Source organism: Aythya marila (genome assembly GCF_965140915.1).
Source record: "Aythya marila genome assembly, chromosome: 3".
Taxonomy (NCBI): Eukaryota; Metazoa; Chordata; class Aves; order Anseriformes; family Anatidae; genus Aythya; species Aythya marila.
In genome coordinates, this window is record NC_139044.1 from 36553569 (window position 1) to 36579042 (window position 25474).

The following is a 25474-nucleotide window of genomic DNA, read 5'->3' on the forward strand; positions in this document are numbered from 1 at the left end:
CCTTGACTCTAAAAGGCTTCTAACAAAATTTTTTCTTATATTCTTTCTTCTGATTAGGCTTGAGGAACGTTAAATACTGAGCTACACTTGCCTGGTTTTCTCTGTTTTACATATTTCCTTGCACATTTTACAGCTGCTTCTTATTTGACATTAAATCACTTCTTTCTTCAGATGCAGGTTTATTATAAGGTCATGAGAAGGATAGCCTCTTGCTGTGCCTCACACTTGAGGTACTGAAGGTGTGTCCCTTTGACATGGCACAGACATGGTCAAATCCAATACCGAGCAGTAGCTTCCTTACATGTTCAAAAATAAAAGATAAACATCAACTTCATAAGGCAGTTGAAGCTTAATTATTATGTGTTTATAGAAAGTTTTGAGTTTGTCAGAGGCAAAGTCCTGTGCAAATGCAGTATTTTATTAAAGTATTTAATAAGCAAATTCTCTGACCCAATAGAGGGAACAAAGATGCCTGTCCACTCTTAATTTTCCCTACCCATAATTATTTCTACAGAACACAAATTACATTTTGTACGGCTTTATTCTGTTTTCACAGGATAATTATACTAGAAATTCCAGCCTTCTCTCTGTGTAGGGTTCTCTCTCTCAGAAGCCACACCTAGTACCAGTCTATTTTTTCATTTAGGAAGGGTTGAATCCCTGTTTATGTCAACATGTTTTTGTAAATTGACTACTTTCAGAATATGGGTGAAGGTAAAATGGGAAGCCCATAGTCACAAATCGATAATTCAGTCTGGAAGATGTATTGGAAACTGGTGATAGAGGGTTTGGATTCTATTTGCATGTGAAATCTGGTAGAAATTTCTTCTAATTTCATGCCTGCTATTGTAATTAAGAGAGGAGCCTGTAATTTCTTCTGTAGTCATCTGAGCATCTCCTATGGAGTCTGAGCTCAGAGGGCGAGCTTGGACATAGTTGCGAATGAAACAAGGCAGGATGCAAAATGGACAGTACCATTTGCTCTGAGTATGAGATTAGAGTCTTTCATGGACATACCTGATAAGCTCAAAGCCAGAATCTTAAAGTAAGGTTCACCCCCTGGTAATATGTCAGGAGGGACAAGTCTTTCGTTCTCCAACATAAAAGACTCATGGACCCATTATGCTTCCAGTTTCCTAAGAGCAAACAACCCTTTCAGATGTGTTCTAATTTCTTAATAATCTAGTAGTCATGCTTTGCTGTTTTTGACATCTGCAAGCAGCAAAATCACATTCCCATGTGAGTACTTTTTGTAAGGGAATAGCAGCAAGGAAACTGAATTTTTTAAAAAAAATCCCATTCAAGTCTGACTTCTGCTAGAAAAGTGTTTGTTTTTTTTTCGTGTAGCTGTGGTGTACTCAAGGCTTTTTTCTTTCATCATTGCATATGCAAAATCCAGACCTGCAGAACTGTTCCATGTGGTGAACAGTCTGCTGAACCCAGACTGTTTTGCCTGAGTAGCAGATTTCCATATACCTCATTACAAGTTTTATTTATTTAGGCTCTGTTCCTTCAAAGGGATGTATGATTGCAGACCTTTATACCTACCAAAGTGATACGTTATCAAGTACTGAGGAAAATAGAAGGGCAGGTCCCACTGGAGAACAAGAGCCTTGTTTTGCAGAGAAGATCCTTGTTTCCAGCCAGTTTAATCTTTCATGGAAGCAGCATGTAAACAGAAGGCCACAAAGTAATTTAGCGTTTGAAGCTTTTTAATTGTACCCAACAAGGTTCTGGATGTTTAGTGCATGATGTAAGCCACAGTGCGTAATGGAAATTCATATCCCTTTTGATTGGTAAAAGACTATAAGAAAGATTTAGGTCAATGCTGCCAAAAGAAAGTACCATGGACTTCAGCTGGTTGTTGCCTTATGCAACCCAAGTTAACTAAAAAGTGCTAGATCTTTCCACGCTGAAGGAGCTTAGATCCTCAGCAGTAGCAGGCATGCTTCAGTTTTCCATCCTATGACAAAGGCAATTAATTGAGCAGCGTAAATACATCTCTGAAATAATCTTATTTCTGTGGATCTCCATCATTCAGATTTCCAGTTGGTATATTGTGCATGAATAGAGAATATCTTTGTTCCCATTGCTTCTCTTGGGGGATGAACATAACCATAGAATCGTATAATATAGCCATAAAACAATTTAGGTCGGAGAGAACTTACAGAGGTTAGCTGAGCCAACTCCTTCCTCAGAGCAGGACCAGTTTAGATAGGTTGTTCATGGCAGTCATTCAGCCGAGCTTTGGAGCACCTTGAAGATGGAGATTCCTGAGGCCCTCAGGGCCCCTCTTCCACTCTTTGGTTATTTCCTGATAGCTAACCAGACCTTCCTTTGTTGCTACATGTCTGCGTTGCCTTTCATCCTATCACTGTGCACTTCTGAGAAGATTTTCTGTCTTCTCTTTATTTTCCATTACATACTTGAAGGCATTGGTATGCCTTCAATTAGCTTAACATCTGTCTTGTATTGGAGGGGCCAAAAACTGGAATAAATGGCATGACTGACGTTGTGTCTGGACATCTATTACTCGTCAGTCCAAATTACTGCGTTTGTTCTTAGCTGTTCTGACTGAAGGTGGCTTTTTCAGTATTTCAAGACCCAAAATGGTCTCATCCATCTATGGCAAGATATCTTAACTGCAATGTGGTGCATCTGATTGAAGAGGGTTAAGAAATGTAACTGTTTATGATGAAAAAAAAAAAAACTATTTCCTTATACAGTGCTTTGTGTTAGTGATATTCTTGATTAAAGGTGTTGAATTACAATGCCTAGTGGTATAACCTGGTTTTATAGATGGTATCGCTTAATGCTTTTTATATCACCACAGCATAAAATGCATTTCCTCATTATAGCCCTCTGTCTTTAAATTTAGGGCAAGAGGCCAGTGTAAAAATCGCTTTCAAATCCCAGGAACTGCACGTATGATGTACTTCTAAATTAACTTCTCTTTCTAGTGCACTTGGAGGATCATCTGCCCTTCACATCCCAGCCTTTCCTGGTGGAGGTTGTCTTATTGACTACGTACCCCAAGTATGCCAGCTACTAACAAACAAGGTAAATTACTGAAGAGAACTCAACTTCCCTTTCCCTCATGTGTTGTACTGTTTACAGTAACACACTGTAGTGTTTCTGTAGATGTCATTTTTCTTCTGCCAGGTAGTTCAAACAGAACCTATTTGACATGAACTATACAATGGATAACTTCTTGATAGAAGTTGAGCAGCTAAGCAACATGTTGAAGATAATGAATCTGTTAAATAAATGAGCGCGTTTGGGATCAGATATTGGGGTGGGATTTCTTGTGATATTCTGCAGCTTAGGATAAAATGCTGTTGTATTATATATTGCAGTGTAACATACAATTTAGCTATTAACTACGAGCGTGTAGTTTGCATATTATTTTTCTAGTCAGAAGAATCAAAGTTCTCATACCATAGTCATCGCTGTAGATTTTGAATGCCTTAGAGAGGATTCAGTGATTTTTCTTCTCATCCAAATGAACAGAATTAGCTGTCTACTTGGATATTCGTGCACTAGTAGCTACTTAAGGTTGCATGTACTGAAAAGGTTGTGTTCTGGCTAGCTTAGTGTTTAAACAAAAAAGACTGAGTACAATATTTTGAAAGCTTCTCATTTTTTTGTGTGTAATTTTCAGTAAACATGTAGGAATCTGCTCATTGCAGACTTCCTATCTATATTTCCACATGATTTTTACCTTTGTCCAAAGGAGGAAGATAATTTTATCTTTTAGAAGAAGTTCTTCAAAATATTTTTCCTTAACTTATCGTAATCTATCTTTGGAATTGTTTTTGTTGTGTTTTTGTTTGTTAAAATTCTGTTTTTAAAATCTTCAAGTACCCAGGACTGTTTTTATTCCTTTTTAAACAAACTCCATTAAGCAAACTTATTGTATGTTTTCCTTTTCCCAAAATAACATTTCAGATCCCACACAAAGCCTTCAAAATAATCATATTTTTTATAAAAAGAAATAAGTCTCAATATAAACAAAATAGTTTAAGGGGTACAAGATAGCTCACAGCAATGATTGTATCAGGGTCTCTTAAAAAAATTTAGGAGAGCATTTACCAGCCAAGCCATTCTAATATTGCCATGGTCAAGAGAAGTATTCTTCCTATTCTTTGCCTGTTTGGTAAGGAAAAAAAGACTTATGAAGCTTTAGTTTTCATTCTGGAAGTCAACCCTTTGACTTTACATAAGGAATCACATATGGAACCACAGTGTAGCTACTCAAGCAACCAGTTGTAAACCAGGTGCTCTTTCAGCCTGGCAACATAGCGTTGTTTCTGTCATGGGTCAAACTCTGTTCACACTGTTCTGCTAAGTAATGCCATTCAAATCAATAAGAAAACGTACATGATGCAAGAGAATTTTGCCTGTGGTCTTCCTAGTTTAGCATTGTTCAATTTTGTCTGTGCCAGGATGGAAGCCTTTCAAAACCTAGAATGCCTCAGAAATTGATACTTGCAATTGAGTAGGTGGTTCCCTGAGTCAGCATGAAACCACTGAGAGAGTTTAGTGTTAAGATTTTCTTTGAGGCACAGTCTTCAGAAAACACCCAAGATCCAATGTGAAATTATTTGTATTTTTTTATAACCTGAATTTGATTTTGACACTTAGCCAACTGTCACATCAAGTAATTATGTTTTGCCTAATGCAGCTTCGTGCTTAAACTTCAGCAAGGCAAGGTCGTGCATTTTTCTTCACTCTTTACCTTGCGTACTTGAGCAGTGCTTCAGGATATTGTGAAATACTAAGTTTTACTTGGAAGTGAGTAAAGAAATTTCTTTACAAGATTTTCTGTGTGCCAGAATCCACTCTTCTCTTAAAGGCATTTCAGGTTTCTTCAGGAAAATCATGCAAATTAAATGTAGGAATTCAGATTCAGAACCATGTAAATCTTCGTTAACAAGGAATAAATGACAAATAAGCAACATTAAATTTTTTTAATGTTTTTTTAGCTATTGATTTCTTCCCCCACCCCCTTTTTTTTTTTGAGGTACAATACGTTATTCAGGGATACCATAAGAGAAGAGAGTACATCGCAGCCTTCCTGAGTCACTTCGGAACGTAAGTTTTCTGTTGACGTGTTGTTTTATGGAGCATCGTGAAAGTGTTGTTCTCTGCATGTGGTCTTTGTTTTTGTAACTGATATCCAGATGAAATCTGGTCATTTCTGCATAGTGATGTATATAAATTTGCCCTCCAGGGAAATACTGGAATGAAGTTCAGTGCTCAGTGCATGTTGCCAATCTGATTTTACTCAGAAAACAACTGATTATGGGAAAAGGACAGTAGGGATTTTCTCCCTGTGCAAAAGAAATGTTCTTGTTGCTGAATATAGGGCTCAGGGGGTCATACAGTAATAGGCAGTGACATAAATGGGAGGAAGGGGAAAGTGGGGTACGGTTCCAAGCCATGCAGTTGCCAGAAACCACTGCTTGACATAAAGGCAAGACTGGGAAACCATCTGCTCCCACCATGGAGCTGTAGCGTGTCTCATGAGAGAAAGGGCTTTCAGTCGTCTTGAATTCCTGCAGTTTAGAGGTTCGTGGACTGATGTGATGAGACATGCGATTCATAAATCAATGAATCTGGGGTGTTTCAGCACTGTGAAAGGTAGACACTTCGGTCTTCCACTTAAATTCTGGCTTGAACAGAAGTCCAGGAGCTGATGTGACAGCAAGTGCCTGATCAGCAGTGCTTTGCCTCATTGTGAGGAGGGGAGTTTTGCTTCTGTGTGGTGATTCCAAATAACATGGATATTTAGGAGCCTTTCAAATCTCTGGTCTCTTAAGTGAGGGTAGGAAGACAGGTGACTTTTAGTATGCACCCAAATTTTATACAACTGTAGATAGATAACAGCGACTTGATTTGGACATGTGAGCAGACAGAGATGATGTAGGCTTAATCCATATGAAAGCGTGTTGTTTTTTTTCTTCTGAGAATTATTTGATCCAAACTACAGTACAGAAATGGACCAGTTATGCCTGTGATTTTATTTCACTTGCGACATGGTTCATGAGTCTTGATACTGCTTCAGACTTAGCAAATGTCTTCTTTTGGTGGTTGAGACTTTTAATGTCTATACAACAAGCATTATATATATATATATATATATATATATATATATACATATATATATATACACACATATATTTTATACTGTCATGCTGTGATGCTTTATATGTACTCTTTTTAATTTTCAAATTTAAACTTTTCTCGGCCTGTACAGTTTCAACTTTACCATGTCCATTAATAGTGTATTAATAAATTCTCTTAAACTGAATAACATGCAGGGATTTTGTGTGTGTACAGTTATTGTCAATTTAGACGCGTTACCGGGTCTTATTTTATTTTAAAATGTATTTATGAATATGGCCTTTATTTGGGTAAGAATCTCCAGTAACACAGCATAAATTTATCTAGAAATTTGTAATTGTTAAGAAATAAAACAAGTATTGGAACCTTCTGAACAAATGAAAAAAAAAAAAAAAATCCTGTAATTCCAGATTTATATTTCTTACTCAGTATTAGAATGAATGCTAGATAAAAATTGTGTTCTTTTTTGTATTTCTTGTTGATAGTGGCGTGGTGGAATATGATGCAGAAGGCTTCACAAAGCTTACTCTGTTGCTGATGTGGAAAGATTTTTGCTTCCTTGTTCACAGTGAGTAACTTTTTGCCTCAGGCACAAATGTCTATCCTCTTGAAGATACGAGTTCAAAAGGGAAAAAGTACAATTACAGGAAACAATCTAAAAGTTTTAGCTATTTTTACCCAATGCTTAATGTATTTTTGATGTGACCATGGCGTATTGAAAACACAAAGTCCTGATCATACTTGGAGAAAGAGGGAGGATCTGCTTTCATGAGGTGTACTGCTGGCCTTACAGAGCACCAAAAGCATTCGGGGAAGATGTGCTGGTAACTTGACTCAAGGCTGAGCTCACAGATGTAACGCCTCCTGACCGAAATGTCAATAACATGTCAGTAATGAGGACCAATACTATACATAACCTGGGAATACCTAAAATCTTGTATAACTGTCAGGAATTACTGAAATGATGGTGATAGTAATGACACTTTAGTGCAGTGAAAATACATTACAAAAGAAAAATAATAAGATACCGTGGTTAAGAGCCAAAACTTACTCCTAGAATGAAGCTCTGCTCGATGAAATGCCCAATAGTTTGATGCAGTATGTAGTTAGATTTATTATTATTTGGATTTTTTTAATAAAGATTGTATCACTTTCAAAAAGATGTTTATAATTAAATATATAGGAATTACTTTATGGAGAAATTAGTGAGTGTGGCTCTATTGCTGCATTATACATGGTAACCAGAAATTATTATTTTCCTTATAAAGTGGGGTTCATTGGTATGAAAGATATTTTCGTGTGGAAAAATTCAGTCATCTTATACTTTGTTTTTTATTAATATGCTTCTTGTCTTTTTTGTTTTGTTTTGTTTTTTAATTACCACATACTCTGAGCAGCTGCAACGTTGGTGTTTGTTAACACTTTAGCTTTGCGGTATTTCAGTTTACATTGGTTGTGATTGTGGGCTAGCTTTTCATGTGGAAAACTAATGATGTCTGAAAGACATCTGAATTTATCCAGGTCTTTTAAAGGAAGAAGTGGGGATTGATATTGTTTAGAGAAATCCTTCACTTTGTGTTGTATTGGAGATCATTGCTATTGGCCTCATTTATGCCTTTTTCATCATCACATAAAATTTCTAGGCATCAAAGAATTCTGATTGTAAGTGGTCTGGAAACAGCAAACCTGAAATTAAAAGAACCCCATTATATTAATATGATTTACATGGGGGGAAACACAAAATAAAACTTGATGTAGTTGGAAAAATTGTCCTTATAAGATCTTAACTTACTCTTCAACCACACACTATGCTGTGGATCTGATTTTTGCCTTGGGATAATATAACTTAAATGTTGAATCAGTTAGATTTCAGAGTAATCAAAATTCAAATTTCTGTTAAATAACAGAGTAAGTTTTAACTGTGAAGTAATATTCAGAGTGCTCAATTTAACTGGCATGAAAGCTACAATTATAACTGAATAGTTTATCACTATGCATTAACCCTGTGGCCTTAGAAATCATACAGTGGCTTAGCTGTGTAAGTCATTGCATCACTTGCTTGCTGAACAATCCACTGCAAAAACATTTATGTTCCATGCACTAAAGGATATTGCAATGAAAGGACTGAAACCTGCACTTCATTTCCTGAGTGAAGTAATGTAGGCTTTCATCTCTTAACCACTGACATAACTATGTATATTATGGTTGAATATTTAGCAAGCGTCTAATAAAATGTCTGGGAGAGATAGCCATAAGATGAAAACTGTTCTACCTTTTATATTTACTGTAGTATGTAGCGGAAGCGTTCAGAGAGAAATAAATAGGTCAGTATACGGCAAGTACTGTGGCAAATCAAATGAAAGGAACCATAGTAAATTTTACTGGCATCTTATTTTTTGTTAAAGTTTTAGGTTTAATTGAGGTTTTAAGATGTATAAACCCTACAGTGAGTTGTATTTCCTTTAGAAGATGCAACCAGATCTTTCAAAAATAACTTTGTTTGGTGACTTTTGCCAATATGGTCATTCAGAGTTACAAATGTACTTGGAAACTAGGAAGTAAAACACACTAGAAATGAAATCATTCGGAGTAGTTTTACTGAGTAAACCTAGTTTAAGAAAAGGAGGAGAGAAACTGGAAAATCATTCTGGAGTGCAAAAAGACCAATAACTTTAAAACAGTTTCACTTGCTAAAAATACAGATTTGTGCAGTAATTATGGAATGAACAGTGAAGTCTGGCCATTATACATTAAAACACACAACTGTCTAACAGCTAACTTAATCACTAGATTAATGTAGCTGCTAAAGTCGGTATATTAGATCAAAGAGTGGTGAAATGAACTGTTGTTTTAGTGGTTTACTTGTAAGAACCAAGTGCTTTCAAATATATGACAGGAGAAATTAATGTTCAGAGAAGTTCATGCCTCCACATGGAAGAGGAAATCATTAATCAGGGTTAATGCTTTTGATATTGATATCTGTTTTGAGTAAGCCTCAGAATGAAGCTTTGTAAGTAAATGTCAATGTACTGCTGATTTCTTTCTCTAGTTATTTATAAGTCAGCTATGATTAGTTTCTGGAGGTAGATATTTCTTCATACGTATACCTGCATCCATTCTGTGTATTTATACTGTATCTAAATACAAGTCACATCTGTGCGTAATTAAGCAGTCTTATTGGTATGGACACAAGAGTAAGACTCCAAACCAATATGTATGTAGGCTTTTCAAAGATTTATTTTTATCTTAGGAGATTTTTAGGTTATCAGCACAAATAGCATTGACAGAAGTTGGTACAACTGCAATAGCAAATGAAACTTCTTGTCTTAGTGGTTATTTGTTTAAGATGTCTTGAAAAGGACAGATATTAAACTAGTTTTTGTTTCTTTGAGCAATATGGTGGGGGATGGAGAATGTTGGAAACTGCCAGTGTTTGTATGCGACCTCAGACCTAGCTGAAGTTGGTGGGAACACTTGCTGCCACTGATCTTGGCTTACTTTAAAGGATTGCAGCTTCCATGCTGGGTAATACCAGCGACCTGTTAGGTTCACAAAGCTGATCAAATGCAAGGTGAAAGTCTAATTAAGCAGCTTTCTTGCCATGAGAGTGCCAACTGAAGTAGTGTTTTGTATACCCTCTTAGCTGTCTGTTCACTTCTGCAGTGACCACTGTCAGAGAATACAACAGGAACAGGGAGCATCTCAGCTGGAATGAGGATTTTCTCTAGGGAGGGAGAAGCCATCTTAAGGCCTAGAGCATTAATTGGGGTATAGAAGGTTGTACTGGGAGTATCAGGCTGTGGACAGACACCCTGTTCTGCATTCACTGTTTTGGGAGAAGTCATCAGTGCCAGCTTCTGATGCATTCCTGATTAGTTATTGCTATCAGCAGACGTGTGTCAGCAGAGCAGCTTGTGCCAGTGCAGCTGAGACAAAATGGGCTCAGCTTATGTGATGGGCCGAGCTAAATAACTGGGGTTTCCTCACATAAGCTTTCTTTGGATTTGGATTAGCACATCTGTCCACAGCCTAAGAAAGTAAACAGGAGGCAGATTGAAGAGTGAAGGCAAAGAATTTTTGGTAGCCGTCATTGTCAAATGGAGCTTGGGAGAGGAAAAAAACATAGGGAAAAAGTGCTAGTAGTTGCAAGACAGGTTTACAGTACACTGCAAAAAAAGTGCAATTTATTCCAGCAGTGTTCAGAGAAAGAAGAATGTATGCCCACTCCCTGTAAATACACAAAATTGCATTGAAGAAGTAAGTAATTTATTCTATCAATTCCCTCTCAAAGCAGAAATAACTCAGTAGGCTTCAGATACCGTTTTAATCACTCAGTAGAGCAGCAATAGTCCTTAGAATTTAGATAAGTGTTAATTTTTCAGGCAGCTGGTGTAGTTTAAGATGATACTGCCCTTTAAACAAGACGGTCCCTCTCCTGGATAGTCAACAGAACAGGGCTAATGAGCATTCATCAGCCCCTTCATCTATTCCTCCAGCAGCTGTTTAAATAAACAAGTTAGATTCCGTGGTAGTAAATGGCTAGTAAGGAGGTTTGATAAAGTCTTAAATGAAAGATGTTTCCTAAATGAGCGTGTTTCTGATCACTTGCTGTTTGCTATGAGGGTTTAGAAGAGCTTACGTGACAAGGCAAAAGTATTTTCTTTCATCTAAGATCTTACTCCTCTTTTTGAAATCGCTTCTGCAGATTCTTATTTGAAAAATCACATGCCTGACACAGTAACTCCACAGTCACTGAGATAATAAAAATGTTCAAGAAATACTTGTTTATCTGAGTAATTTGGAACCCAGAACCGAAGACTGTTCCCTGTAAACATTCCTCTAAATCTGCTTGTAGTTTTGGCCGTAGAGCTCTCTCGTTGTGTAGGACTTACAGGTCTTGGTAAATGTAAATGTAAATATCACTGCAATAATACAAATGTTAAATGTAAAAGTAGCTAGTGTATGTTGTTTTGATACAGAGTTCAATGCAGTTGGAACATGCTCAATGACTCCTGTGTGCTGCTAGAGTATGAATAATCATTTGAGTGGGTTTGGTAGTTCCTGAGAATTATTATTTTTTTCTTTTTTCTGTCATGTAAAACTTGCTCACATAGCTTTTGGAAGCTGAAAGGAAGATAGTCTGTAAGAGTTGCTCCTCTTCATCAATATCAGTGCATGGCAGTGATCACAATTAACACTTAAAATTCAGGAAAAATAAGCTGTGGAGGGAATAAAGATTGCATTGGCTCTGCTTCTTCAGGGAAGCTAGTCTGATTGTGAAAGAGAAGCCTCTTCAAGAAAAGGTATGGGAAAATAAACTGTTGTTTGCCCCAGCTGTTTTCTGAGGAAGGGGAAAGTGTTGAGTGGAATATTTCATTAAATAGCTTCTACATGTTTTGATGGCTTTGTGAGCTTTTATGTAATTGAAGTGCTTTGGTTTACGATATAGTGCTTTTATTATATTCTTCTCATTGTTCCATGGGTGAAAAAATGACACTGTGAAAACTTAGGGAAAAGGATAAAAGGGAGAACATGACAAATAAGATACAGGGAAATGGGGTAACATCTGGTAGTTTCAGGAAAGCAAGATGGCTCAACAGAGATGTCAAGCATAACAAAATAAACGTTTCAGGAGTCGGTAAGAGAAATTGAATACTGATCAAAGAAAAATAAATCAAAAGTCTGCAAAGATAATAGGAATGTCATTTCTTTCTTAAATGAAATGAAACTGGAGAAACTGAAGATTAACGAAGTCCCAGTGATGCAAACCTGGCTTCTTAGAAGTCAAGAACCATTCTAATGTTATGCTTGAGAGTAATTTTTTGTCTGTTTGCTACGTGTCTCTCATGAGACAGTTTTTTCCTGTGACTCTCAGTACTTCTAGTCAATAACAGTAGTTCTTTGAATCTGGTCTTGAAAGTTCCTGAGTGCATCATTCTGTCTACAGCAAAATATTCCCTGAGCAGAGGGAGGGTCTCTTCAAAACTTTGTACATTGTTCGAATGCCAACAAAATAAAGCATTCTGTGACATTCTCTGTGTAGTGAGGTGTGTATCACTTAACTGAATTCAAAGAAAGTTGCAGATCCCCTGCAGAGCTGTGGATTGGGCAGAGTGATGGAACAGTATCGCGAGTCATGAGCACACAGTTCTACGCCTAACTAGGCATAGTCAGGGGCTAATCCCAGAGCTGCATTGCAGCATTTGGTAAATTAATTAACCTTTTACTGATCTTTTTTTTTTTTTTTTTCCCTACAGGGCACTGCCAACTAGTTTTAGTTTGAAATTTGTATTGAAAGCTGATAATTTAATGTTTGTCATTAAGAGTACTCTAAACATCATGTTCCTTTGATTCCATCTGGGGTATTTACTTTTGCATGAGCTGAACGAGCATTTTTGTATTTGGGTATTCATAATCAAAGCAAGTTAACCTGAAAACAGGTCTTATTTTCTTCTTTTCCTGTTTTTCTGTATTTGTTTTGTAATCAGTATAATTTAGTTTTAGGTTCATATTTTAAAATCTGCTAAAAAAAAAAAAAAAAAAAGGAAAAGTGGTCACAAGGATGATTCATAAATTAGTATGACAGAAGCAAACAGGAAACAACTGAACTGGGGTGTACAGGTATTTTATGGTGGCCTGTTACGTGGGTGGAGTGCAAAAGTATTTTTAAATGTCGCTTTGCTGTGGATAGTATCTTTTTAATTTCTGAGAGACACATATATCTGACATACCTTTCAAACAGTAGTGTATTGCTGTAGGCACTAATTGATGTTTTCCCAGGAACTACAAGTACTTTAACAAATGGACTGAAAGGTTTTGTAATAAATTCTTTCAAATCGCACTGTTCTAAAAAGTGAAATATTGCTTTTTCTTATCTAGTAGATCTATGTAGAGTACTACTGCATATCTAAGTATGTGGCAGACAACTAATAAAGTCTTACAAGAGATACCTGAGATAGCAAAGTGATATAATCCTCTTTTATATACTTAATTTTGGGCAAAAATATAATTAGGTCACAAAAAGTCATTGACAGAGCTGGGACTTGAGTACAGATCTTGGTACTTTTTCTTCTTTCTCCATGCCTATGTCTTGTTTCTACACATTCTGATATCTCACATGGCATCCATACAGGAAATTTTTCTCTAAGGTGAGAATTACATTAAAGGAGTGAGATATAGCAAACTGAAAATTGTTCATAGTAGCAAGTAGAAAACAAATAGGAGAGGATCAGCATGGGTTTCACAGGGATCTTCCATGGGTTTAGTAGTAGGCAATGCTGTCAGAGAAAAAATCAAGGTGCTAGAGAACACCATGGAATTTTTAGAGGTGTAAAATTTCTAGAAATAAAACAGAAATCTTATTTTGTAGCCTTTAGAAAACCAAATTGGGTTTTACATTGGCAATGGAATTATGTATTCAAATGTTTTGTTGTAGAGCTAGACCTTGTGTAATGCATTTGCTGTCTTCCACAGAACTAAAGTTCTGAAGATAAAGTTGACGATTGGCTATGCAGGCTTGAGTTGACGGAAGTTTCTGGACTGGAATAGGAAGACACTTAAGCTGGGCAGGTTAAACAGATGTCGTGGTTCCGCTCGAGTGGGCAGCCGAGCTCCACCACAGCCGCTCTCTCACTCCCCCTCCTCAAAGAGGAATGGGGAGAAAATATGTGAAAAGGGCTCAAGGATTGAGATAAGGACGAGAAAATCACGCAATAATTATTGTAACGGGCAAAACAGACTCGGCATAAGGAGATAGTAAGATTTATTGCCTACAACTAACAAGCGAGAGAAGTGAGAAAACAAAGGAAAAAAAACCAAAAGCACCTTCCCCCCCCCATCCACCCTTTTCCACCTCCTCCCCCCGAGCGGCGCAGGGGAACGGGGAATGGGGGTTATGGTCAGTCTACAGCACTTCTTCTCTGCCGCTCCTTCTCGGTCACTCTCGTCCCCTGTGCTGTGGGGTCCCACCCACGGGATGCAGTCCTTGATGAACTGATCCGGCGTGGGCTTCCCACAGGCAGCAGCTCTTCCAGAACTGCTCCAGATATGGGTCCGTACCACGGGGTCCATCCCTCAGGAGAAAACTGCTCCAACCTGGCTCCCCTACGGGCAGCAGCTCCTGCCGGGTCACCTGCTCCTGCGTGGGCTCCTCTCCACGGGCTACAGGTCCGGCCCGGAATCTGCTCCGGCAGGGGTCTTCCACAGGCGGCAGCCTCCGTCGGTGCAGGGCCACCTGCTCCACCGTGGTCTCCTCCACGGGCTGCAGCGTGGAACCCTGCTCCACCGTGGTACTCCATGGGCTGCAGGGGGACATCCTGCTTCACCATGGTCCTCACCACAGGCCGCAGGGGACTTCTGCTCCGGCGCCTGGAGCACCTCTCCCCCTCCTTCTACACTGACCTTGGTGCAAGGCTGTTCTCCCACTCCCTTGACTCTCCCGGCTGCTGTGTGGCGCAGCGTTTTTTCCCTGTCTTAAATATGCTCTCACAGAGGCGCAAAACAACATCGCTTATTGGCTCGGATCTGGAAAACAATGGGGCCCTTCCCAAACATGGGGCAGCTTCTAGATCTTTCTCACAGAAACCACCCCTATGGCTCCCTGCTACCAAAACCTTGCCACGTAAACCCACTACAACAGATCTGATTTGAAAGGTCTAAGACTGAATGGAGCTAAGTTTGAAAGAAGAGGACAGAGAGTGTGTCAGAAAAGGTTATCCTTGGCCTGCAGGATAGCACCATGCTGATCACAAATGAGAATGAAATAAATCAGTTTCCTTTCAAATCCCAGGCAGCATTGAAAACAGGAAAAAGAACTTACTTGCAAGCCTTGTAAGCTTCATAAAGTATTAGCGAGGGAAGCCAATGTTTTTGTACAGGTGCTTTTCTGGTAAAAAAAAAAAAAAAGTATAAAGTCTTCATGCCCTGTTGGAAAGTAATGTAGAACTTCTCAGCATTTAGCATCATGCCTTTACTGTGGAAAAAAAAGAAGAAAAGTTTTCACCTTTTCTCCAACAGTAACACGCGATGACCACCAGCCTGGAATAGGAAGAAAAGGGCCAAGAGAAGGCCACAGGTTGCTTTTTACACTGATAGCAACTGCAACTGTATTTAAAATATAATCTTCATGCAATTCACATAGAGGAGAGGCAGCTTTTAGTAGCATCAATCTCATCACCACTTGGAGAAGTTACTATAGAAACTGTTACAGCAGAAACAATAAAAGGAAATAAAAACGGAAGGGGAGGGAAAGAAGATCTTTGAGAATTTGAGGTAAAAATAAAGCAAAATAGATGTCACTGGCTGAAGCTAATGAGGTAAAAATAAAAAGCCTTTGTCTTAATTAAAGTAATCATGGTTACTTGAATTAGAGAAGGAAAGACCTGTGAGGTCACTGTGCCATTTATTTGGGCTCAGAATAGGATTATGAGATATGCCATGGGATATTTTTAGCAGGTAGTCCGGTCTTGCTGTTAAAGTCCAAGAGTATTTTGTTGAGGTGAGAGATGACACTCTGAAGAGAGAGGACATTAAAAAGCAGTTTTCAGGTTGCTACATCACTTTTTCATGGTCTAAAAATGTAACTGAGAACTGTTTGAAGAATCTCTTGCTTTGATCTGTTACTTAGTTCCTCTGTAAGACTAAACAAAGAATTTGATAGTCTTGTTTGTAGGACACTGAAACTTAAGGTATTTAAACAACTCAAGGTCACATTTTTTTTAAAATGCTATTTTTGAATGAAGGATGGGGTGCTTTAAAAAGGAGATACTGGTTGTGACAAAGACATGACATATTCGTACAACCATATCATCTGTCTATATCAAAAGAAAATAGAAACAATAGTAATCATAAAATGAAATCTGGTTGCCATTGGTGCCTCGACTGTATTGCAGTTCCCATTATCAATGCAATGAGAACCACAAGATAGATACAGCAATGTTAGGCAGTCCTCTTTAAATAAGAAAGGGTTTTGTACTTCATTTAAAAACAAAAAATAAAATCTAAACGGTACATTTATTTCAGATTCATAGAAATTCACAAAGTAAACAAATCTACTCTCTGTAATGTGTCAGAACTGTTTAATCCATCACAAGTCATTGTCTCCATTATTCAGAAAGATTGAAGAGCTATCTAAGAGCAGTGGAGTTAGAAATAATGATTTCTGTGTTTTCAACTCTGAAGATAGCTATTTCTGTAAAAGATGTTATGTTATTATAAAATACATTAGGGGATAGGACGTATTGATGGTGCAAAAATTTTGAAAAAAGCACCAATTCTTATTTCGAATCTCACCCAGACTGATAATAGCTGAAAGTCATTCCCATCCAACTAGAAAAAAAAAATAGGAAAAAAAGAAGATTATATTCCTTTAAGCATTCCTTGATGTCACAATGAACATTGCCAAAGTAACTGCAAACTGGGTATTTGCCAGCACTTCCAGTAACAGCCTTGCGTTCTGGAGGTAACACATTAAAGCAGTTCTCAAGAAAAGGTTCCTCAGCGCTTTTCCTCCTTCCTTATCCCAGCTGAATTCTTCCAAATGACTAGCTAATAATGTTAACTTCTAAACATCTCACTGGGGTCCTAACTTCCTTCCCATTCCTAAATATTGTGCTGATTTGTCAGGGTCAGGAAATTTTGTGGAGTTACAAGGATCAATCATTATACAAATGCTGTTACACGACTGGCTCCTTAGTGAGCTGTTCTTTTGCCAGATCCATTTCCTAGTACAAAAGAAGGAGCTGTCAATTTCATGTACTCACCGAAATCGAAATTGTTATAATTCCAGATACTGCCCTTGCTCCGTAACCACAAAGAACCCGTCACATTCCAATGTTTATCTATCTTTTTTTTTTTTTTTTTACTGAAGTGCATTCAGTTAATATATAACCGATGCAGCTAAGGAAAAAATGTTGTCACTTTTTTTTTTCCATAGTATTTTCATATTTGGAAGCATTTTGTATATAAGTCATCTTATTTACTCTCTAAGCGTTCACTTTGCTGATGGTGAGGATATTTCACATAGCAATGGCAGACTTAATTATTTTGAAAACAGCTGTGATTATCAACACACCCAAAGTGCCCTAAGTGTCTCAGCTAAAATTCCACAAACAGCTTTTCATTTTACACTTGAAATTTTGAAATGTTGCTTTCAAAATAGCGTTTTCCTGCAAAGAACCTGTTTTTCTCCAGGAAGGATGTTTGCTCTCATCTATTAACAGAATCAAACTTGTATGACTGTGCTCTGTTAACCTAAAGTTCCACACTAATAGCATTGTTATGTTATTTGTCATCCTTACTCTCATTCTTGTAAGGCTACATCATTATGCACCAAAGCAGGATAGCTGTGGTATTTTGTAATTGTGTGTATTTCGAGCCAAATTGACCCTTTCATTTTTTATTTTATTTATTTATTTTTCTAGTAGAATGTAGGCTAAAGGCCTTCAGCATGAAAGAGTTGAGGAAAGATTCATTAGGCAAAGTAGCCTGAAATCTGCTGCTGCAGAGATCTGTGCTAAGCCATTACGGTCCCCAGAATGCTCATGGCTGAACCTGTTCAGGTTAGTCCATAGGTACAGTGACCAGTATGATTCCTGTAAGGCTTCCTATACTGGAATTTCTGTGTTAAAAAAAATGGAGGTAGCTGTCCTCCCTTGAAGCTAGATGGAAGATCTTTCACCCAGCGTACAGGCTGTCTGGACCAGCTTTCCCATAGGAGAAGCCATGTCAGAAAATTCACCAGCCAAAATCTTTTTGACAGAGACCTTGATAGATGTATCAAGAACATTATTATATAGCGTGGTATCTGTGTTACCAACAAGTTGCACTGTGAATTTATGTGGGTCTCATCCACATTAACACCTCATAAAAACTGGAGAGGTGTGAGTTCAGGGAACTTCTCAGGCTGAGGCCCTTCCTTCAAATCCACAAGTGCTTCTTCCCAGCATCATGAGCTGGGCAAGCAGAGGTCTGGGCTAGCAGAGAGGATGTTGAAATTCAGTGAACTGAAAAAAGAAGCAAAACGATGATGAATATGTACTATCCAGAGATAATTCTGGAGCCTGGAATATGTATTTCCTGTTTTCATGACTGATTTCATCAGAAATACTTGAATGCAGAGGCAGTTTCTGGCCGAAGTTGGATGATAAGCAAGGAGTGAGTCAGGGGATTTCAGGAAGAGTTGTGACTGTTCAGGGTTCTCTGGAGATTTAGTTTTAGCCCATCTTTCCTGTACCCTTCTTGTTTTTCTGGTGAAATCATTTAAAACTTTTCACATGTCCACTAATGGTTTATTCTGATGTACCTGCTATGGCAGTCAGGAAGGGTTGTGTTTGGCTGTGTGAGGTATGAGCTGTTAGGAAGTCTCAGACGTTTGGGTGCCACATGTTGGCACTCAGCAGTCAGTGGGCACACTGGCCATCCTTTCTTAGTTCCTTCATTCCCCATCTGGAATTGTTAAATAGCCTCTCAGCTCACAAAGATGCTGTGAAACAATTTTATTTTTTTTACTGTTTTACATAGCTGTCATCTTATGAGGATTAGAGTCATCACATGAAAAAACTAATGAAGAGATGAATACACATTCATTAAGAGCAAGGCTTCAATATTGTGTACAGGGGTAAAACCTGTCCAGTGGGATGGAAAACTGAATTAAGTTTGGTGCATTCTGGCCAGCCTAGGAACTGAATTGGAAGGAATAGTCTGTTGTCCAGTATTTGAAGGCTGTCTCCTCAAGCAAGTCTAGATTGAATTAAGGTTGTGCAGGCAATGAGAGCCTGTAGAAGTAGAAAGCTCGGCAGTAAAATATCCAGATCAGCCGTTGTTTATGGGTGTGAAACAAATTACAGGTGCAATAAACTGCAGCAGATTCAAGCAGCCAGAAGGTTAATAAGATAACCACTGTAAGATCATCCAGGCATTAAACAGTACGTAACATCCAGAGTAAATGTTGACTTCTGTGAAAACAAATGTCTGGATTTTACCCATTGTCTCACAAAGGGTGGGCAAACAGCTTCTGTAGAACAGGGGAACTGTATACGGGAAATTGTCTGTAAATGTTGCCATCTGAATACTTCGAAATATTTGTATGGTCAGCATGCATTTCAAACATGAATTTGTTTTTCCTTCTATTCTCTGCAGTACTTGAAGGGAGAGAAGGGAACACGGATAAAGCTGCCTTTTTTTTTCTGAACATTTTTCCTTCAGAAACTCTATAGCAGCACTGGAGTATTTTTTTGCCGAGACATCCCTTCCACATTTCCTGTGCTGTTTAAAAAGCTCTAAATAAGATGCTAAAAACATTACTTCAGAGTTAATAAGTCTGTCTCAATCAACCCTGTCGTTGTTGACAAAAGCTTGACAAACTGGGTAACCTGTTCCAGATCGCCGTATGATTGGTCTGTAAGAGAATGAACAGTTAAACCTTCCTGGTTCCTTGCACAGGTTTTCAGCTATTAATGAATCAGGATTTTGACTTTAAGATAACTCTGTTTTGAATATACGTATGCACTGAATTCTAAGACGAGCAAATTTGTCTTCTCTCTCTCGATAGTTTCTTCTGTTTCAAAAAGAGAGCAACTTCAACTATTTATAAACTGTAATTAAGTTTCTTTACAACATGACTCATTCTCAACAAGCAAATCCTTGTTCTTTTGCTTTCTTATGAACTGTGTGGGAAAATTAGGGTTCAATCACTGAAGAATTTACTCAATGCTTAATTACCCAAAACAGCCCTCATATAGAGCTTTCATAAAGATGTGATTTTCCCAACAGTATGGATCTCTAGAACTTGACTCTTAAAACATGGTCTGTAAATTGTAACAAAGGAGAAAGTAAGTGTTTTGCTATAGTATTGGCTTCTTTCCCCAGCCTGCTTCTTTGAGCTCTTCTTATATTAATAACGTGATGCTTAGGAAAGCCAAAGTAAGAAATCATAATGATTAAATTACTTTGAGCATGAAACTGAATTAGAAAGCTTTACTTTCCTGAATGAGATAATTGTTTACATTTTCCAAAGGAAATGTTTCTATTTCTGTGAGAGAAGGGGTAAATGGGACTTCCTCTGACATAATTTTCATTTTAAAACTGAGTTTGACAGCAAGATTTTTACCTTCATAACCAAATATTACTGCTTAACTGCATGACTTGTGTAAGCTTGCTAGCTGAAGTGACTCACTTACGTAGATGAAGTTATTTTTAGAGAGATAATTTGCACTGTTTAGAAGAGAGGAAAAAAAGAGAGAGTCCTACTAAGAGCTAGATCCCTCATTACAGTTTACAAAGCTCGTGAACCCAGCATCCAAGCAAAAGATGACTAAGCAAAGGGACTATTGGTACTTTCAGGAATTTACAGACATGAGTCATCTGCTTATTTTCTGCAGACATATCACCAGGGTACTTTGTGAGTCAGCTGTTATTTGGAAATAGTACTTGTATTCATGTTGAATACGTTTTTGTGGTTCTTAAGGTCTTAAGTAACTACCATGCCAAACCAAAGCATGCTTTTATAGTTTTCGTAGCTCAGGTGTGGATGTACAGAAGTAGTGTGTCGTTTTCAACTGTGCTGTGTTTTTCATGATAAAGTCTGAATGTTGCCTGGGATGTAATTATGGTAACGCTTACCTGTGCCACCGTACGTATCCCATGAAGACAGATCTTAGTTTGTATTAATGCACAGATGTGGAGTCAGATTGCATATGCAGCCAGATAAAAAGAAACTTTATCAGTCTGTGCCACTTCATAAAAATGTAAGTGTGACTATGTGTAGAATTTGACCTCTCATCTTCAATGCACCTTGCTAATGTTGATTATTAATGTTATTTGCTTATTTTTCATATATAAGTAAAACAACACCAAATCCAAGCATTTTGTACTCTTGCAATGTCAATGCACTTGCATCCACTGTGCTAGAAGTAAGTTCTTGCCTTTATTTCCTACTTCTGAAATAATAGCTGGCTACCTTGAGATACGTATAATGCTTTACAGCTCAAGGCTATTTCCTGTTTACTCGTCTTTTAGGTGTGGTTGTGTTCCAAAATTAGGGACAGGTTTTTTTGCTTGGTCTGAACTCCGCTCACACCTTGTATTAAAGAAACACTTGAGTTAGAAAAACAGGAGTTTGGCAATTTTAGGTGAACAGCAGTTGTAGAAATCAAAGGCAGATCAAATTATTCAAAACTCTCCTTGCAGTTCAGAATAATACTGCTGTTGGCCAGGTGTGGGATGCACAATTTTAATTCTAATATGATTGTATGATTTAACAGCTTATAATGTAGTTGAGTCCTGAAAACTCCTATACAGCTTTTGGTTAATAAAAGAATAAAATGTTTTCTTCTGCGTTTTGGTGATACTGTTGTTGAAAAAATATTTGTAAAAATGAAAGGCTTGTCATAACAAATGGAAGCAAAGAAACTAATGGTATCAATGTCTCGATTATCCATTTAAACAGTGTTTCTAATGCTAGATGCTTTCTCTTAAGTGCAAACCTTATATTTTAATTAACAGGGACAAAAATGCTTCTACTTGTCCCCCTTCATGTGGACAGAGATTTTCAGAGGAAAGACAATGAATTCAGAAATTCTCAAAAAAAAAAAAAAAAAAAAAAAAAAAAGGCTTAAATTATTACTTGAGTGTGTTACTAAATATTGTTATTCCTTTATTCCTTTTACACAGGAATAAAACACCAATATACAGAGTAGTTTTCCTTTAAGGAGCTGGTGCTTAAGAAAGAGAAGAGGCACTGGAGGTACAGAGTTTAAGCACTCCGAGCTAAAGCAGCATATTTATCATGTGGAAACAGAGAGCCTTGCTTCATATTTCTTTCTGCAGTGAAGTCCTTGAGACTCTGAGGCATGCACATCCCATCTGTGAGGGGAGGAGACAGCTTGCCTTCTGGTAGATGGCCTCGATATGCCAATATTTTTCAGTGATACAACTTAATAATCATGTTATAAAGAGGAATTTGACAAAGGAATCGTGGCGTCTAACCTTTGTTACATCAGTGATCTGCCCTCAATTTAGCAGAGCTCTGCCCATGTCATTACCATTTAAATGTCTGCTGGAAGCTGCTGTGTGAGCTGAATCACCAGGACTTGGGGAGTTATCACGTGTAGCTCAGACACCAGGTCACGAACTGAGCAAACACTGTGATCTTAAGTGATTTGTTTTATTTTGAGACTACAGCTGGGATACCACATTCACTTTCGTGTACTTCATTACTACGAACGTATTTACTTGTTGAGCTTGGACGGAAATCTAGAGGAAAGGGAGTTCTGGTTTTGCTGATGCACATCCAAATATGCAGACATGATTAGAAAAATAATAGAAAAATAAAGAACCTAGTAAGATGATAGCATGGAATTAAAAAAAAAAAAATCTTTCTTGCACTGATATCTCAATCCATGAGCAGCAATTTCGAAAGAAGTGTTGGGATCTCTGTTCCATGACGTATTTAGGAGGAGAAAATGTAATGAATTACCAAATGCATTGGAGAGGAGATCTTGTTGTGGATGTGGATGGGTTCAGTCCTGTAATGTTCCTTTCTTTTTCTTAAAATCTGTTGTTTATAGTGATTTTTGACACCCTTTTTTGTTCCTACTTGGGTTGTTACAACCTACTTATTATTAACTCAGGGTTCTTCCCTTCTCTTTAAGCAGGACTATGAAGAGGCAAATAGAGAAAACTGAGTAACCAGGCTTATTTGCATGAATTATAACATTATGAATTTATTTAACTCATCTCTATGCCAAATAGGAAAAACAACTGAAGATTTACAGGGAATTACCGTTCCATTGGAATATTCTTTCATCCTGTTGACTTCAAGTATTGCAGTGGGGAGGATAAGAGTACAGTCAGAGGTGCTTTGCAAAGCAAGTCTATGTACCTTTAAAAATGCTCATTCTTCTCTTAATTTTGGTGTTAAATTAGACCTCTAATATAAATTATTTCAGTCTCTTGATAACTCACTTTAATTACAGGTTTCTGAAACCTCCTGAAATTAAAAGTAGACCAAGAAAATCTTAAGTACATATCTAGCAATGCAGAAGTTAAGCTAAAGAAACATTTCTGACCATATTATTAACTGTTGCAGACTATTTTATTGTTCTGCCAGAGCTAGCTGATCATGAGACAGTGAAGCAAAGGGAACTAAGAGGTTCTGATTTTTATTTTTAGTGAGGTATTTTTGGTATTAATGACTTTGCAGTGTGTTCTTGGTTTTGTGGTTTTTTTTTTTGTCTAACAGATGACTGCTAATTGAGATTTATTTTAACTCATGTGATCGAACCTTCTTACATCCTTTATCAAATCACTTAACCACTTTAAAAATGAGAATTATGATGCTTTTGATGTCCATGAGGGCACTAGAATGAATTGGCTACAGCTGAGCTGATAAAAAGAAATTTGTTTATTGAATGGAAAGCATAATCAGAATTTATTTTCTGTATTTTTTAAAGGGAAAATTTCACTATAAAGTACTGCTTTTTTTTTTCTGGAACAATATCATGATGTAAGTGTTATGATTAACATAGAAATACAGTAGCTAAGCAATTTTTTAACAATATTTTACAAAATTGTATAGATTAAGCAATATGATGGATTCATTATTGTTAAGAAATGTAGAAGTATATGTTAGAAGTAATCATCAATTGCTGCTTTCCTATCACCTTTGAATCAACAGAAAAGAATGATTTATTACCTGAAAAAAAAAAAAAAAAAAGGGAAAAAAACCACAATGGTATATTTTACTACTTTTTTTTTTTTATTTATTTCAGTTGACCTTCCCCTGTACTTTCCTCGAGACCAGCCAACCCTAACATTTCAGTCAGTCTACCACTTCACTAACAGTGGACAGCTGTACTCCCAGGCCCAGAAGAATTACCCTTACAGCCCACGCTGGGATGGCAATGAAATGGCCAAGAGAGCAAAGTAAGTCAGCCTGCTATTTGTTACACGGTATTCCGGTGCTAGAAGCTTCACAGATGTAACTGTACCTTTCCAATGTTCTGCAAGCTAAAACTGTTTGTGTTCTCATAGAGTCTTAGTATTCCCCTGTATGGGTACAGACATACCGTATTAATCATGCCTGTAACACTAGTGCCAGAGGAGTGATCAAAACAAGAGCATTTCTGCAAGGCATGATACAGAGTAGTGACAGTCTCTGCTGCAAGAAGCTTCCAAACCAAATAGACGAGATAGCCCCCAGCAGGAGTAATCTGCATAATAGCAGTCAGTCAAAGTAATTCCTTGGTTTTGTGTGGGTGTATGGGGGACCCTGAAGGGAAACATGTGAGTTGGAAAAAAAATAGGAAGAAAAACCTGAAAGATATGGAATAATGCTGTAATAAAAAGGCACGAAAGTACAGGAGGAGGTAGAGCAAACCCCTAATCCAGCAGAGTAGGTAGTCCTACCAGAGCTTGAGAAAGTTATCTGAAAGTCTGAAGAGCTCTCTTTTTTTTTTCTTTCTTTTTAACTGCTTTCTATGTTGGCTGAAACAGAGAATCTCTGACTGTTTCCTCTGCAGTTTTTCTGCAAGCCTTGATTTCAGCATGGGTAAATATCACTTCAGTCCTAGTATCCCCTTTAATTTAAGTTGACAGGACAGCCTTCCCAGAGTGATTGTGTTGCAAGGGTAAGCTAGCATGGGCAGTGGTGCTCCTTTTGTATACTGTGTGCTATCCCTGTCTTCTAATGAAGCAGAACAGATTTCACCTGGATGGAGCAGTAAGGGTAGTGGCCTTGCTTCTGTATTTGGCTTTTGCAAAATATAAAAATGTAAGAACGGCAACAAATCTAAGCACACTGATTATCAGTCGTTCATCACATAAGGCCTCAAAGTGCATAAATAATAAGGCATATTGGAATTAACATTTTGAATGACAATCGGAACATTAAATCAAATTAGCAAAGATGCATAAATAAGAGTCAAATGAAAATAGTTGAAGCTGAGTAAATCAAATGAATGGCAAGGTCAGAGTCTGATTCTAATTTGGAAGTGATGGAAGCAGACAGTAAATGATTGAAGCATTTGCAGATTTTATAATAAATAGTATGGAGAACATCAAGTAACATTTGATTTTGGATTTTGATGCATTGTAGTAGCTTTTTTTTTTTTTTTTCTGCTAGCATTTGGTTTTAATACTGTAGTGTTCAGGGGAGATATTTCCTGATCAAGTATGATTTGGTTTTGTGGACTTGTTTCTTTTTTTTCTAGCAGAGCAGTATATGTATTTTGGTTTGTTGTTGTTGTTGATGACTTTTTTTTTGTCTTGAAATGAAACAATAACTAAAAGCATCACTGTGTGTTGTTTTTTTTTTTTTTTTATATAACTGTATTGCAAAAAAATATTTGTG

The 25474-nt window shown here is 37.5% G+C and overlaps 1 protein-coding gene across 1 annotated transcript in view; it reads left to right on the forward strand.

Moving 5' to 3' along the window:
• BABAM2 (BRISC and BRCA1 A complex member 2) overlaps positions 1 to 25474 on the forward strand; it is a 167894-nt gene that overhangs the window by 121540 nt on the left and 20880 nt on the right. Inside the window, exons 8-11 of the mRNA XM_082755569.1 lie at positions 2961 to 3060; positions 5024 to 5094; positions 6612 to 6694; positions 23895 to 24048. Of these exons, the coding sequence (XP_082611695.1) occupies positions 2961 to 3060; positions 5024 to 5094; positions 6612 to 6694; positions 23895 to 24048 (408 nt within the window). The remainder of the gene's footprint in view (positions 1 to 2960; positions 3061 to 5023; positions 5095 to 6611; positions 6695 to 23894; positions 24049 to 25474) is intronic.